The sequence below is a fragment of the Trachinotus anak genome, unplaced genomic scaffold (assembly GCF_046630095.1).
Source record: "Trachinotus anak isolate AG129_WGS33_773 ecotype Australia unplaced genomic scaffold, CSIRO_AGI_Tana_v1 ptg000010l, whole genome shotgun sequence".
NCBI classification, from domain to species: domain Eukaryota; kingdom Metazoa; phylum Chordata; class Actinopteri; order Carangiformes; family Carangidae; genus Trachinotus; species Trachinotus anak.
The window spans coordinates 28,154,938-28,170,516 of NW_027273861.1; the positions used below are offsets into that span (position 1 = coordinate 28,154,938).

The 15,579-nt window shown below is 41.5% G+C and overlaps 1 protein-coding gene across 2 annotated transcripts in view; it reads right to left on the reverse strand.

The window, feature by feature from the left end:
- Positions 1–14,444, reverse strand: part of mylk4b (myosin light chain kinase family, member 4b) — a 32,474-nt gene extending 18,030 nt beyond the window's left edge. The window contains exons 1-2 of one of the 2 annotated variants that reach the window (XM_071486567.1): positions 14,191–14,444; positions 8,257–8,509 (exon numbers count right to left, since the gene is read on the reverse strand). In XM_071486567.1, coding sequence (XP_071342668.1) covers positions 8,257–8,509; positions 14,191–14,249 — 312 coding nt within the window. In that variant the 5' untranslated portion in view covers positions 14,250–14,444. Of the gene's footprint in view, positions 1–4,255; positions 4,640–8,256; positions 8,510–14,190 lie in introns of those variants that run through there. The other variant, XM_071486568.1, reaches the window with a different exon arrangement.
- Positions 14,445–15,579: the final 1,135 nt, after the last annotated feature.

A 15,579-nucleotide genomic window follows, 5' to 3' on the forward strand; every position in this document is an offset into this window, starting at 1 on the left:
CTAATGGTTGACTAATGGGGATTTTTGCTCTGTGACATGGAGCATTATCCTGCTGGAAGTAGCCATTAGACGATGGTAAACTGTGGCCACAGAGGGATGAACATGGTTAGCAACAATACTCAGATAAGACTGCGCCATCACACCACCACCACCACCAACACCAACCTGGACTGTTGACACAAGGCAGGTTGTGTCTACACTGGAAATAATGAACTTCAAATGAATGACCCAACATAGTTTCAAAATGTGATGTAATTTACTTTATAAGAAAATCTGCATCGCTTGAAAAGTCTCAAAAGACATTGATTTCTGTTCCCTAAAAACAGGCCTGAAGGTTTTAATTCAAATTTCATTCACAAAGTTCTTGAATATTTTTCTATCCCGCACTCAGCAGTAATGTTGGCTATAATATATTTTTGTATGTGATTTTAACCAAAAATTGGCTGGACTGCTCTAGACCTCTGATATGTTATGTGAAATTCATACTAAATGTGACCCTTCAATAAATTGATTATTGATTAATTGGTTAATCCTTCCATTCAGCTATTCATCCTTTTTCTGCTGCTTATCCAGGTCTAGGTTGTGTTCAGTGATTAATTATTGATATTATTAGGAATTGCTGTTACACAAGCCTGGGACAGAAATGCATTATAGTTATGTTAGTCAGTACACTTAGTAATATGTTTGAGCCACATCCTCCCTGTTGAAATTTTTCAAACTCAAAGTGTACAGGTGTATATTGGGTAATAAATTTAATTCTATGTTATATTATAGAGTCCTATAAAGCCTTAAATCTAACTTTGTAAACCCTGCAGGAACTCTGTATAAAACAGACAACACAAAAACTGGCTAATGTCCCTCTTTGTGTTTCTGAATGATTTAATGCATCACGTGGATCTAGCGCCGGCTCTGCTCTTCTACCCCTCCTCTATTTGTTTGTGTGCTAATTTTGTCTGAGCTCTGTGAGTGTGAGAATGTGAGGCAGGAGAAGCCCTTCTCACATTAGCCATGCTCACGCGCATTAGCACAGGCTACAGTTTACTCTGTGCAAGCCTCACACAAAACCATTTGTTTGACAACAGTGAGACGCGATGATGCACTTATGATGCTGTTTTTAACAAATACTCAGTGACAGTTTTTGGGGTTATAACTTTTCATCTGTTGAAATTTATGCAGCGTGTATATACTTAAACAAATTCTCTCTCATATATTGTATTTGATTAAAAGATGACTTGTTGGTTTAAGAACACAGCAGTAAAACCATCATTTCTTTTCACTGAATCAAAAAAGAGGAGCTCAATCTGATTTTAGTCTCACAGAGTCTCAAATATTCCCAGAAGTGAGTTTTTCTGCCTGGTTAACATTTCATTGACGGTACTGTCAGTTTTTTTTTGTTTTTTTCACACAGTATATTATCTCCAGGTTGCTGCATGTGGACGTTTTATGTAAACCTGGAGCTGAGGAAGAGGATGCTCCCAGTTCAGCCGAAGGTGTGACAGGTCAGTGGGCTTTGAATGAACGAATAAGACATAGTTACAGAAACAAAGTTTAGCGAAGGAAAGTGAAGTCGACTGAGAAACAGGACTGTTTCAGCACCTTGGACAGATCTCATTTAAACCGGATTAACCTGCTCAAAAAACTGATTCATTCAACGTTCAAACTTTTCTTTGACTCCCCTCAGATCAGTCTGGTCTGTTATTTTAATCCCTCTTTCATTCAGCCTGTGCTGTCAACATGCTGACACATTTGGACTAAACTGTCTAAAATATAGCAGAAATGATGTGGTTGTTTTCTTCCAGCTGCTCCTGTGAGGCATCGCCACAGCGGATGATCATGCACATATTTGTCTTGACATACATTTTTACACCAGATACCCTTCCTGACACAACCTGGGTTCAGGGGAGCTCGGCAGCAGACCACCAACCTGCTCTACCACCTGAGCCATGGCTCCCGTTCAGGTAGCAGTTATGATAAACAGATGGAGTTGTAAATCTAGTAATAAGCGTAATCACTAGAGACAACAAGACTGACAGTAATAAAACCATAGAGCTGACACTGACAGGCTTTAACTGCTGAAAAGCACCACAGCTCTCACACTTTATGAGGAGTCAATTACATTTGCTTCCAGCTGGATTATGATAACATAATAAACTGGTTTATACTGGACACGGTATGCGTGGCACAGAGCACTGGCTTGTCTGGATGGAGTGGAGGAGTTAAGTAGTGTTGGATAGAATTTAGATGTCACTGCTGGTGACAAGTGTGTGACGCATGTAAGATGACGTTATCTTTTCCACTGACTGGACACCACACCAGACAGAAATGGATGAAATACGGCTTCACTTGCCAAAGACTATTGTCGTTGCTCCGGTTTGTCAAAGCAAATTCACACCCAACAGCAGAAAGGTTACGGAAACCAGAGAGAAATCAGCTGATCAGTTTTACTGCCAGGAAAACTGCCAGGTGTATGTTGTACCAAGACCTGATTAATCAGTGATCCTTTACTTTGTCCAGGGCAAAACCAGAGTCTGGACCATGTCGGTCTGATCACATCAGACCAGAAACCTCTTCTCTTAGCAGGAGCTGAACTAAACTAGACCACCCACAGTTAAAACCAACACAACTGAGCTCAGATGTTCCTCGGTCCCAACTCAACAACAAGATAATTAAACTACCTACATGCAGTGACAGTAGTCTTCATTCTGCTCCTGCTGAACGAGCCAAAGCTTGGTCACGAAGGCCTAAATGCAACAACATTATTAATCTGTTTTTTTAATTCTAACCCTCATTTTTCAAGAAGTCTGGAAAAATTGTCTTTGCAGAGTAAAAAGTTGACGAAGCTGATAAGACCATGTGTCCAGGACGCTCACGACTCAGATCTGCATTGAAATACAAATTCAAACAAGTGAAATGTTTCAGGAATAAATAGAGAAAAAAATATTGTGATGTTCAGAAATCCTTTAAATTCCCGGATCTGGATCTTGATCCAGACCTAAACCTGGTCACTTGTTCCTTAGTCTGAGCTTCATTCTAACGTGCTTTCCATATTTCCTGCTACCTCACAGACAAACGTCGCTTTGGCATTGACACAGCATTAGTATGGGTGATAATGTGACAGATTCATCTATTTGCAGTGGATACAGGCATGCAGCTCGTTGGCCTCCTCCATAATCCACAGGATGATATAGATGGGGGACAAATTAAAGGAAAAACCAACATAAAGCTTCAATGCTCCTTGGCATCGATTCTCCAAGTCTCTGAACTCTACTGGAGGGACGAACACCATTCTTCATAAAGATATTCTCTCATTTGGTGTTTTGTTGGTGGTGGAGAGCGTGTTGGTCCAGAATCACCCATAGCTGATCAGCTGGGTTGAGATGTGGTGACTGTGAAGGCCACAGCATCTGTGTATGGGAGCATTATCATCCTGGAAGAGACCTCTCCCATCAGGATAGAAATGTTCATAGGATACAGGTGAATGCTCAGAACAACTTTGTATAGATTTGCAGTGACTCCTCCCTCTAAACATGACGAGTGGACCCAAACCATCCTGACAAAAATGAGCCGCACAGAATAACAGAGCCACCAGAACCCCTCACTGTAGAGGTCAAGCATTCAGACCTGTCCCGTTCCCCTGGCGTACTCGCCCACTTGTGGAGAATGTGGTTAAGGATGACTCATCTGATCATGTCACTTTTTCTTCCACATTTCTGTCCTGAGGGGTTCATGCACTGCGACCCTACTATAATACCCCTCCCTATGTCACTGACACAGTCTGATCACGTCCTGCGTTGACCTTCTCAGTCACCTGAGGAAGAGCTGCTCTGCTGTTTTTTCCTTGCGTATCGCACTAACGCACAGTGATCATCAAATGTGCGCTGCAGACTAGTTTCTGACCCTATTCACTGACGTCTCTCCCATAGAGCTGAATGCAGACGTCACTTTAGAACCTGCGAGTTCTGCAGCCCAACAATGAACGCTCTGTCAAAGCCACTTGTCGTCTCGATACAAAATCCTAATCAGCTACACAGAGCATGACTGGATGTCAACTGCTTCACTGTACCATGCAGTGCACCTATGTGGAAGCGTCTCCATTCGTTTATTCAGGTTTTTTCTTTAATTTGTCATCCGTCTGTAGCTGAGAACAACAAACAACAGTGTGCTGATGCTCTACTGCTGTTTATTCACATTTAAAAGAAGCTCTGACATGTTCCCAGATTCACTCGTTTACGTTCATCCTGTCTCGCTGTATTACCTGTGAGTCTGATGGTGTGGTCTGTCCCCTCCTCTTGACGGAAAATAATTTCCACAGCCGTCGCCACAGGAACGTGGCCACCAGACACACACTCCCTAATATCCAAATGTCTTTATCCTTTAGGAAGTTCTCCATGATGGAAGTCTTCCTCTTCCTGTCCCTGTTGTCCACCTGTACAGGCCTCAGTCTTATCTCAGCCTCTCTGCCACCTATGGCGAAGCAGTCACATGTGGCGGGCAGCAGGTTGTTGACATGGGGCGACACAGCGGGTGTTGATTAGCAAATAGTCGGGCTCCTTTAGCTCTGCACCGAATCCTTAAGCTCTTGCTCACTACGGACTCCAACAAGAACAGGAGCTCTGCTGTTGAGACACCCGCCCACCCTGCCACCCACCCATTCACCCGCCACCCGGCTTCCTCCGTGCCTCCCACCCCGGGACCAAAAAGGAGAGAACATGCCGTCTCTGAGACGAGAAGGGGACAGGTGGTGTTGGGTTCAGGGTGTCGTTGCTGTACGCAGAATCAGATGCCTGCTGCTGCTGCTGCTGGCATGTTAGTGAGACCCCTGCAGTATCCTTTAACTTCAGACACAGCACTTCATGCGTGCACGCTCCCAAGCAGATCTGTCAGGCAGTCGCTCAAACACATTTGTGTTCATGCATCTCTGCAGAAACACACAATGGCTAAGAAATTATAGACAAGCATGCACGCTTGTAAGCAAACACCTGCATCTTGGTGGTGCTAAGTTTATCTTTTCTGTGGACAGATGCTGCCTGAGTGTGTAAAGTAAAGCCAGACTTTCAATTTCATTATGAATTGATTGCATTAAGCAAACTGCTAAGCAAGAGGAAGCTAAATGTTTAGCAAAATCTGATATTAAAAATTAAAAACTAACGACAAAAAACCCCAGAAAAAAAAATCCTCCTATGTACACAGGCAAACATGTACAGATTCACTCCATCAGTGTTGTCAGCAGAGGACTGCAGAGTTTCCTTTTTGGACTGTGAGTGCTTCTGTGTGAGCGACAACTATCTGTCTGGATGGAGCTGATGATTTATAGAGGATAGTGGAATGTGACCACTGCACTCAGACAGATCAGATCCGCCCCCCCATCCACCCTGCTGCCCTGCTAAACTCGTGGGTTTGCATCATGAAGGACTTTTAACCTTGGTGTCTTTACATGTTTCTCTAAGAGATGATAAGAGAAATGCAGAAATGTGAATGTGTTTTGTTTTTGCTCCCAAAATAAGTATCTTAAAGACAACTTATTTTAATTTAAGCATTGCAAAAAAGAAAAATAATCATAACAGCATTATTTCACCAAAGTGAATACTTTCTTTAACTTTCATAAAATCCTTACAAAAAGATAAAAGATTTTACAGTCTGCCATTTTTAGCAGGTTGTTGGAAAATTCCTACTTAAAAGTTGTCTTTTTTTGATCACAACAGTCTAAAGTGAGCTTTATTTAACAAGCAGCAACAGCTGGGGTGGGGGGGGGGGGGTGTGGGGGGGGGGGTGTCCAAGGGTCTCAGGGGTTATAGTGCAGGACTCCTGGGAGGAAAAATATTCCCTTGTGGCAATCTGAAGAGAACTTCTGCACAGAGCAGGAGTGGAGTGGCAGTGTTTGTAATGGAGCTGGTGGACCTGCTGTGGGGCTGATGTGCCTCTGGGACAGTATTTAGATAAACTACAGAGAGCAGGGTGTGGGTGGGTGGAGGATGGAGAACAGAAACAAAGAAAAGAGGAGAGAACAGAAGAAGATCGCGGGGAAGGTGAAAGAGTTTTAACTGGACACTGTGACAGGCTGAAGATATTAAATTACATGTGGTGCCTCTATGTTTGTCACTGAAACATTTCCCTGAGCGCTGCCTGGTGGTCACTGTAGAGGCGTCTGATTTACAGTCAGGCAAGACAAACAATAAATACAACAAAATACACAACATAAAGAAAAATTTCTAACAATGTAAACACTTTGTGTAGCCTTTCTACACTTAGTTAAAGGTCTCATGTTTTACACTGTGTTTTATCTGAAGTGTTGATCTCCATCAGAAGATATATTTGTGGTTTTAAGAACCAAAAACCATCTCAGTGTAGTTTTACATCTCCTCTCTCAGGCTTCTCTCTGGAGCTGTAGTAACAACAGTTCAGCGAGCCAATCAGAAGAGAGGATCTGAGCCTCTGTTTTCTGAGTGATCCAATAAAAATAAAGCAGATTTTAGATAAACACTCAGAGAAACCAAATTCTGCAATGTTGGTCCAGGTTGGCCGTGCTGGGAGTATAGCTGTGTGTAGTGACTGCTTTGTTGTGACATCACAAAGTTCCAGAAGTCCTGACGGCTGGTTTTAAGGCTCAGTGTCTGAATACGGGCTGTGTGCATTTCTCTGTGGACTGAGGCTTTGATACTTTCACAGTATTAATATAGAAACTAATAATAATCACAAACACATGGACATCTACCTTTAGACTGGATGGGACCTTTACACTGTGGAGGCCCTACAGGATATTTAGTATGCTTTCCTTGCGTTTTACTCATTTTATACTTACTTTTGTTTATTAGAAATGTCATTTGTACAGCATTTCAGTCAGTTTACACTGCGTTTAAATGTGCTCTAGATATAAAGTTGACTTGACTTTCCATACAGGAGTTGTGCATAGGTTCTCATGTCGGCTAAAGGTCATACTTCAAAGATTTAACTGTATATTTAAATCTTTTAAAATGACAGTAAGAATGTTGTTGTAACAACACAATCCCTCTTTTGAAAGAATCAATTCAGTGTGCAACAGAAAAGCAGTTTCAGTGTAACCTAACATTAAAAAATGAAAGTGGTGTCATCTTTTCACTGCTTAGCATCTTGCATCAACTCAACCTGTCTCTGTGTACACATGGACTCATGTGCTCTCACTCCACACCCCTGGCCTTCAGTATCACATTCAAATTGAATAAGGTATAATACGCTCTTCCATGCTACAACAGCAGGTGATACAGAGCCCTGTTGCCTTTGGTTCCTTCAGCTCAGGTCAGTGCTACTGTATAAGAACTTACAAATATTTTACCATGAAAATGAAGCTGAATGGTTTAAGATTATGTGTATACAGGTAAATCAGCAGGGTTGTTTTCTGAAATAGTTTCCTTGTTGAAATTAAAAACTTGAAATGAACACCTGGCATTGTCTCTTATGGTAACTGACATTTACAGTAGCTCATATGTCAGGGGCCCAGCTCTGTCTTCATTCTCTAAATGAGCAGAGCAGACTGGCCCAGGGCGCCATCTCGTGGCAACTAGATCATGTGTGCGTCCTTGACCAAGTGCCAAACATTCATCTCAGTCTGTGGTTGTGTGTGTGTGTGTGTGTGTGTGTGGAGGAGGTTCAAACAAGCAATAAAACTCATTTCAGGATCTGCAGCTCCCTCTAGCGAGCTTGTTGACCTGTCAGGGCAAGTTGTACCACCTGTATGATATCTCACGTCTCTTATCACCCCCCCCCCCCCCCCCCCCCCCCCGCAGACTGCTGAGTGTAGTGTTAGTCAGAACAGCCATCAGGGGGCACAACATCATTTCAGACAGAGTCAGTCTCATGCAGTCCCACTCCCATAAACACCAGATCTATGGTGGAGTGAGACATTCTGGTGAATGATAAATTCAGCAGCTGTTTATTTATTGTCACTGAACTGGCAATGAAAAGAGGAATTAATAAGAGATTTTAGCAGCCAGTGATTCTCATAAACTGGCTCAAACTAAAATTTCTTCTCGCAAATATTTTGCCTCTGTATTTCAATGAATGAGAAAGTTGGGGTTTCAATGAGTAGATCAAATTAAATATAGCAGCAGGGAGGCTAACATCAATCGAGATCAACCCAAAAGACCCAAGTCAAGTCACGTCTTACAAGTGTTTTCTGTTTCCAGCGATCAAGGATTTATCTAATTAAATCTCAGGGAGAGAGTGTGATGGGTGTGTGTGGATGATACGAGGGACGAGGAGGATAAAAGCAGTGCACGTCACCTGGTTGTTGGCTCCCTCCAGCTCCACGTGCTTCAGCTCCCAGAAACAGCGCATGGTCTCCACCTTCTCCAGGTGCTGGTAGAAGGCCAGTCGACCAAGGCGGAGGCTGTTGCTGCGGTTACGGATCGCCTTCAACCCCTCCATCTTCTCAACAATGGGGGACATGGGTATGGGTGGTGGCACCGCTGATGGAAACAGCTTTCCATTGTTCTTATTAGAAACAGACTCATTACACGGAGTCTTCTTGTCTGACCTGAAATTACAACCAGATTTTAATTAACCATTATCCTTTAAAACATGTCGTTACATTCACTGTGGATAAAACCTACAGCTGAAACAATTTAATGATCATTTGTGACACAAAATTTCTACTTAGTGCCTCTCGAATGTGAGAATGTGCTGCTTTTCTCTGATTTAGTTTTGAACTCTCAGGCAAAACAAGTATTTTGTATCTGAAAATTTGACATTTTTAAACATTTCCTGACATTTTATAGACTAAACTATTATAACTTTAAACTAATAATAGATGGATTTGTTTTCAAGCACATAAATGCCAAACATTATCTGGCTCCAGCCCCTAAATTCTGAAGATTTACTGCTTATCTTTGTGATAGTAATCGTGATAGTGATAGTAAACTGAGTATCTTTGTGTTTTGGACAAGTAAAAGCAATTTAAAGACGTCACCTTAAACTTTAGGAAACTGTCTTTTATAACTGATTTTATAGATTAATCAAAATAATTTGCAGGTTCATTGATTCTGAAAATAGGCTTTAGTTGCAGCCCTCTTTGCGGTTTCAATATAATATAAATAATGTGATACTATAAATCTTCTAATCATTTAACTGATTATTAGAAACTATTATTAGAAAAATCAAGGTAGTCCAATAAATTGAGGGAAGGATTCTGTAAATCTGATAATGAAATGCAACATTGCTGTTCACTGATTTGCAACATTGCTTTCACTTGCCTACTGCAACCAGTGATATTAAAGGAATGACTACCTTGTTATAAACAGTATAGCAAAATCTCCTGTCTAATCTGTTGCCCAACTCTAAACTGCGTTGTTGAAATAGCAGTGTGCTCCATATGCTTTGATCCATCCCTGCAGCGAGCAGCAGCGTGTCAGATCCAAATGGGATGACTGATGATGTGGTGGAGAAATCCAGCCTGACGCCTGCGGGCGACAGCTGGCTTTCTGCTGCGCTCTACCTGTTGAGCCTCTGGGGGAGTCATGGAAGATCACTGAGGATATTTATACCTCCAGAGTGTAAATGTCCTGCCTTTCCTTGACAATTACAGAGGTCAGAGAATGGCTGTAGTTTCAGCACGGTGCATGAGCCTCTCAATGCAGACTGGATGTAGCAGCCAGGGCTGTTCTTCAGCATCAGACGCAGTTCTCAGGGTTGGATTTCAACTCCAGTGCTAAAACCAAAAGAGTGGCCAGGGATGCACCTGTCACTGCTCCTTATGCTGGCCTTTTTACATTTGGTGATTTATTTACAGTTGGCAGAACTTCAAATTCTATAATTGGGTTTTACGTTTTTTTTTTTTGTTTTTTTTTCCTCAGGATGTTAATAATAGCTTTATACTGCAGATGCACCACCTGTGCAGATTCATTAAGATAACTGACTGTGTTCTCCATTAAAAAGTAACAAATGCACAGCACAGGGTAGATGCTGATATGAATTAATGCAGTCATGACAGGGTAGTTCCACAATATTAGATTTCTTCAATGGACATGTGATATGGGTTTGTAAAGAAAATTGCCATCAATTAATTATCTATCTATATCTTCTGCAGAATTTCTGGACTCATTACCATGAGAGATAAAATGTACCCTGCAGGCCACATTACACATCACATACAAAACTAACACAATTTTATGATTCATTCAACAAGTAGCTGCATCGTACACAGAACACAACTGTAATGGACTCAAGAAATGCTCCAACTGTATTGTTCATAATTGGGATATATTAACAACAACCTTATCCGAACCAATATGGCAGGAAGTGCATTTATTTACAATGTGCCTTTGTAGGTATCATCAGTGTAGTCAGTTCTTTTAAAGTACAACAGACAACTGTAAGCAGAGGTACAAGCCTACAGTGTTACTCCACTGCATTAAAGCAGTAATTAAAGTACTTTTTTCTTCACAACATGAATCTCTTATAGATTAAGATTTTACTCTGAACAATAATTTAGCAATAATTTGACACTTTCAAAAGGATCACTGTTCACAAAGACTGTAATTTTTAAGTACATTTTACTGGTAATAGAGGTCATCTTGAGTTTTTTCAATAAATTTTTTTTTCATTTATGTATTTCTTCTTTTACTGAAGTAAAGGGGCCGAGCACTTCTTCCATCTCTCACCATGAGACACAACAGCTGTCTGACCTGACCACCACCCAGCCTGTTCCTATTAATTAGCTGTTTTGAAGACGGCCTTTGAAGAACTCTCACGCCTGTTTTGACGGTGTCGGCTGGAGCTGAGGTGGCTCACACCCCTGGAGAGCCCCGATGCTCCCGGGAGAGCGACTGACCCTGACTCACTCGCTTTGAAGGGCTTTATTTTGGGTGCTCTGTAGTACAGGGCGAGGGTCAAGGGGCACGCCATCACCAGAAATGGAAAACCTCAATTGGTGAGAAACCATTAAGAAGCAGGAGGTGCCACAGTTCTTGCTGTCGGGCAGACAGGGCTTAAAGCTCAATAAACTGCGCGTTATGTAAGGGTAATGTGCATGGTATGTAGCTGTGCTTCATGTGAGCATGCGTGCAAGGAGCGACGCTGTCACTGTTCAAGCAATGCTGTAGTTTGTGTATGTTTACTTTGCTTGGCGGCCCCTTGGTAATCCCCTTCTATAAAACGGCAGGGGGGTCCCTATCTGTCTTCTCCATCATAATCCTTCCATGTAACCGATAGGAAGAACTGCATGTGTCTCATAACTCTTAAAGTAGCAATGAATCATGGAGACCCTGAGGACTGTGTGAGTCAATGAGTGTAAGTTTAGATGAATAAAGAGCAAGAGGGAAAAAGAGGGAGAGTTGGCATCGTTCAAATCCCCCCCAAATGCCAAATGTGCCACGGGAGCAAAGTGATGAGAGGAAACATCACTGTCAAAACCAGCCACTGCAAACCTGCCCACAGGCATTAAATATCCTAAAAGGCTGTCTATAAAAATATGTGCACGGTAAGTGTTGATTATGACAATAATGCTAATAGGAAGAGACACCATCAAGATGTTCTGGGTGTTGTAAAATTATTTGTCTGTGTTCAGGATTGTGTATCAGAGTCTATACATAGCTGTGGATTTATTGTGGCAGGCTAATTGTATGCGGTACAAGCTGGGGACAATGGGGAGAGTTAAAAACAGAGACACAATGAAAGACAGTAGCAGCAGGTGACAATACAACACTGCTGTGAAAAATATGACCTCACTTTGTATCCTTAAAAAAAAAAAAAAAAAATTATCCTCTGTGTTACATAAAGAGCCTAATGTAAGAGGAAGTTCACACTTTGTTATATTAGAACAACGGCCACCTTCACAATGTGTCCAAAAATGGTGGAGTTTTTTTATTAGTTAGACTGAAGAGGAGTGAAAGTTTTGCATAAATCTGAACCAGAATAATTCAGTTTAGTTCACACCATCACAAAGAAACACTCAAACATGAAAGAAGTCAGTCTCATCTGTGCATCCAGAACACAGAAGGGTTTTTAGCTTAGCTTAGCTCAAAGACTGGATGCAAACGGCTAAACAGCTAGCCCTGCACCATGCTAGCTTACTTCAAACAGCTCCTAAGCTTGTGTATATTTAACACATGTAGAAATAGAAAATGCGGTTTAGCAAGAAGTAAGCTTACACAACTGTGCTATTCCTTGATTATCCACAGCTGGTCGCAGTGTTGCTTTCCTGACTCAGAAACAAACACAGATGACTCTTGTTTGTGTTGGTAACCGTCTTTGTACTGTATATCTGTAAATAAGAAGAGCTTTGGATTTGATGCAGGAGTATTAAGTTTGTCAGAGGTTAGCCATTTCTTCCCTTTTGAGTTAAGCTAGGTCAAACATGCCTCAGACAAGCCTACAATAAATACACTGAATGGAAATTGATGTAATTCAAGAAGTCAAAGTCAAATACTGAACAATTCAGAAATGAAAATCTCTAAAGTATCCCAGCTTCTGCTGTGTGTATCCACTGCTAGGTAAACAAACGCTGTAGTCACCGTCAGCTAAGATAACATGAAGTGGTGAGGGGAGACGCAGAGTCTGCTGCATGCCTGTTAAGCTGTGTTGTGTGCACGTGTGCATGTATATTGTACATACTTATGTCAAAGTGTGTAAGTTATCCAAGGCCTGGCTTTACTACGGTTTGCTTGCTGCATGTTAGCATTGTACAGAAACAGCAACAGGGCAGATTAAGGGGATTTTTTTTTAGTATCAGGCCAGGACAGAGGATCTGGTCCCAGATGGCCAGAGCAGGAGGGGTGGTCTCGAATGGACAGTCTTCACCCCTGGGTGCTATCTCTCTCTCAGGGGCCTCTGCTGTCCTGGTTTAGTAGTGGCATGGAAACAGCCATCAAAGCTCATAAACCATAGGAATGTGGTGGATGTGTGTGTATCTCACATCAGGCAAATAAAAAATAAAGTTCAAATATAAAAAGGTCAAACTGTTCAACTGCAAACTCGTCCACAAATAAAAAAAAGAAACCACTGAACATATTTCCTATCCCACACTGCCTCATTAGAGATGATGCCTTACAAATTAACAGGCATCAAATTAAAGATGTTGACTGCATGCCACTATCATATCAAGTGTTCAACAGGTGTATTTTTTATGTTTAAACTCGACATTCCCTCCTTTCCAGCCTGCCAGCTCGCTACAGCCAAGTCCTGATCAACGTATCATCACCTTTGCTCTCTGAAGTGTCCATCGCAAATACTTGGACTCGGGGTGCTCTCTTAAGAGGGGCCAAACTGTTACCAAACCCGGGTGGCCCTGAACTCCTGCCATATACAATGCACACACATGAAACACATATGTGGAGTACATATGAGTACGGCAACTCCCCACAGGGTTCTCAGTGAACGCACAAACATCACACCGGACCCACACAAAAACACTGTAATTATGCACATATGCACACACATGCTCTGCAGTATGCACAGATATACACACTCATTTGTGCCCCAACAGACATATTCGGTAGCCACAGCCCCTCCAATCCTTCACACTGACAACAACTCAGCAGCCTCGGCAGAAGAGTGTAACTGTAGAACTTCCACCCAATGTACTTTTCCATTTCGCCAAGAACAAAGCAGAGTCCTTATTTTAGTCCACAGCGGATAGAGTTGCAGTTTGTTTTGCACAAAATGTATGTATGAATCAGCATTGGACTCAATAACCTTTAATCAATATGATTTTTATCTCAGTGTTGTTTTATTGAGGATGATCGATTATTGTTTTGTGTGAAGCTATTGCACATAAATCTATGCAACACAAGCACGACAGTGTGATATAGGTCTCCTTCACAAAGTTATTGTATGAAAATAAAAGTTTCAGGTTGTTTTGGTTTTTATCTTAAAATTCAACACATTTAAAATACACAAGAAGAATTTTTTTTTTTTTTTTTTTTTTTACAAGTATTATTTCAAACCAAACTCGGCCAAAGAATAAATGTGAACTAAATTAATCAGTGTGCTGGGTAACTTGACTAATGGCACTTGCACTGGATGTAACTGATACCACAGTAAAAGAGGTGTTAGAATTCAAAACACGGCCATTATGCAGGTTTAAGATCACTTTGCATTCCTGAAGAACAGCACAAATGTTCAAAGTAGGCAGGTCAGAATAGTTTTGGACTAGGTGCAACACATTTGATGTATAGACTTTTAACTGTATGCATGGTAAAACCAGAACTACGGGAAACTCACCCTTGGTAGACATTTGCAATCACAAAAATCTTCTTCTCCTTTCCCCCCATGTCTCTCATGGGTGTGATGGAGTCCGTCTCTCCAGGTTTCCCCTCTTCGTCCTCTGGTTTGTGTTTCGTTAGGTCCTGCTGCTGGATGCTGTTGTCCTCCCTACATGCGCCAGGAAACTGGGGCCGATTGATCCAGTGTGAGTGGCAGAGAGACGGGTCAGGAGAGACAGCTCAATGGGAAGCTCTGGCTGCTTGTGGCTCTCTGCAGTGGGAGCCACAGATGTCCAGGGATAAGCACCAGAGGGGGGGTGGGTGAGGGAAAGAGAGCGGGTGTGCGATGCAAGGGGGGGGGGGGGCTGTCTGCTCTGGGACACAGGGACCACAAGCAGGAACAGAGCAGAGGATATGTTCCAGGGAATGTGGCTTGTTATAATGGAACGAGTGGAATGTCTGAGTGCCATGTGTCTCTGCAAGAGGAGGGATGATAGACTGAGAGAGGGAGAGAGATAGAGCGGGGGAGGAAACAGGGGCCAACATGAGGAAGGGGCAAAGACACAGATTAGGGCTTTAAAAATGTCCACCTTCTTTGTTGTTTACTTTTCTGTTTAACCTCTGCGTAACCAGGATGGTCTCAAAAAGAGCAGCATGACTGATGACAAGTGCTGTTAATTATTAGCTCAGACTATTCTGGGCTCATCTGTACAAAATAAACATAAATAAATCAATCAATAGTTAATTAATACAGTAAAAACCAATTAACAGCTTTAATCAAAAATATATTAACAAAAAGGATGTGGAAAAGGGAAAGTAAAAATAATGCAAGATATTAAAAGAATTGCACAATGTCTTAACAACATATACATTAAAACATTTGTGTTTTCCTATTTTCATCTTTAAAATTATTCAATTTTTTGTTTTTATTATTGTTGAGTTATGATAATGGGATAAATACTCAGTGCCATAAGAAGTTTGCAAACCCTTTGATTTTTGCCCAATTTATACTTTTTTTGTTATCAGTGAAAAATAGTGATAAATAGTGTCATTATAGTAAAAATTAAGTTTACTGAATTAATTATTTTAACTTCCTGTCTGTTATGTATCATTGGATGTACTGACAACTAACTAACCTCTCAGCAGATTTATGGAGGTTTATTTGCAGTGGTGTGATCATGTCTGTGTGTTCAGGTTTGACTGAATCATGACTCAGATTCTTGACACAAAAACTGACATACATTTGAGTGTCAGATGTTTTTGGTACCCAAAAGTTTTGGATATTGACATTTGATGACTTGTTAAATGATCTAACTCATCCGGTGTGTTTTGGAGATCAGTTTGAGTGTTTTGATACGACGTGTGAAGAAATGTAATCAGTAATATAAGACACGAGGAGCCCTCAGAG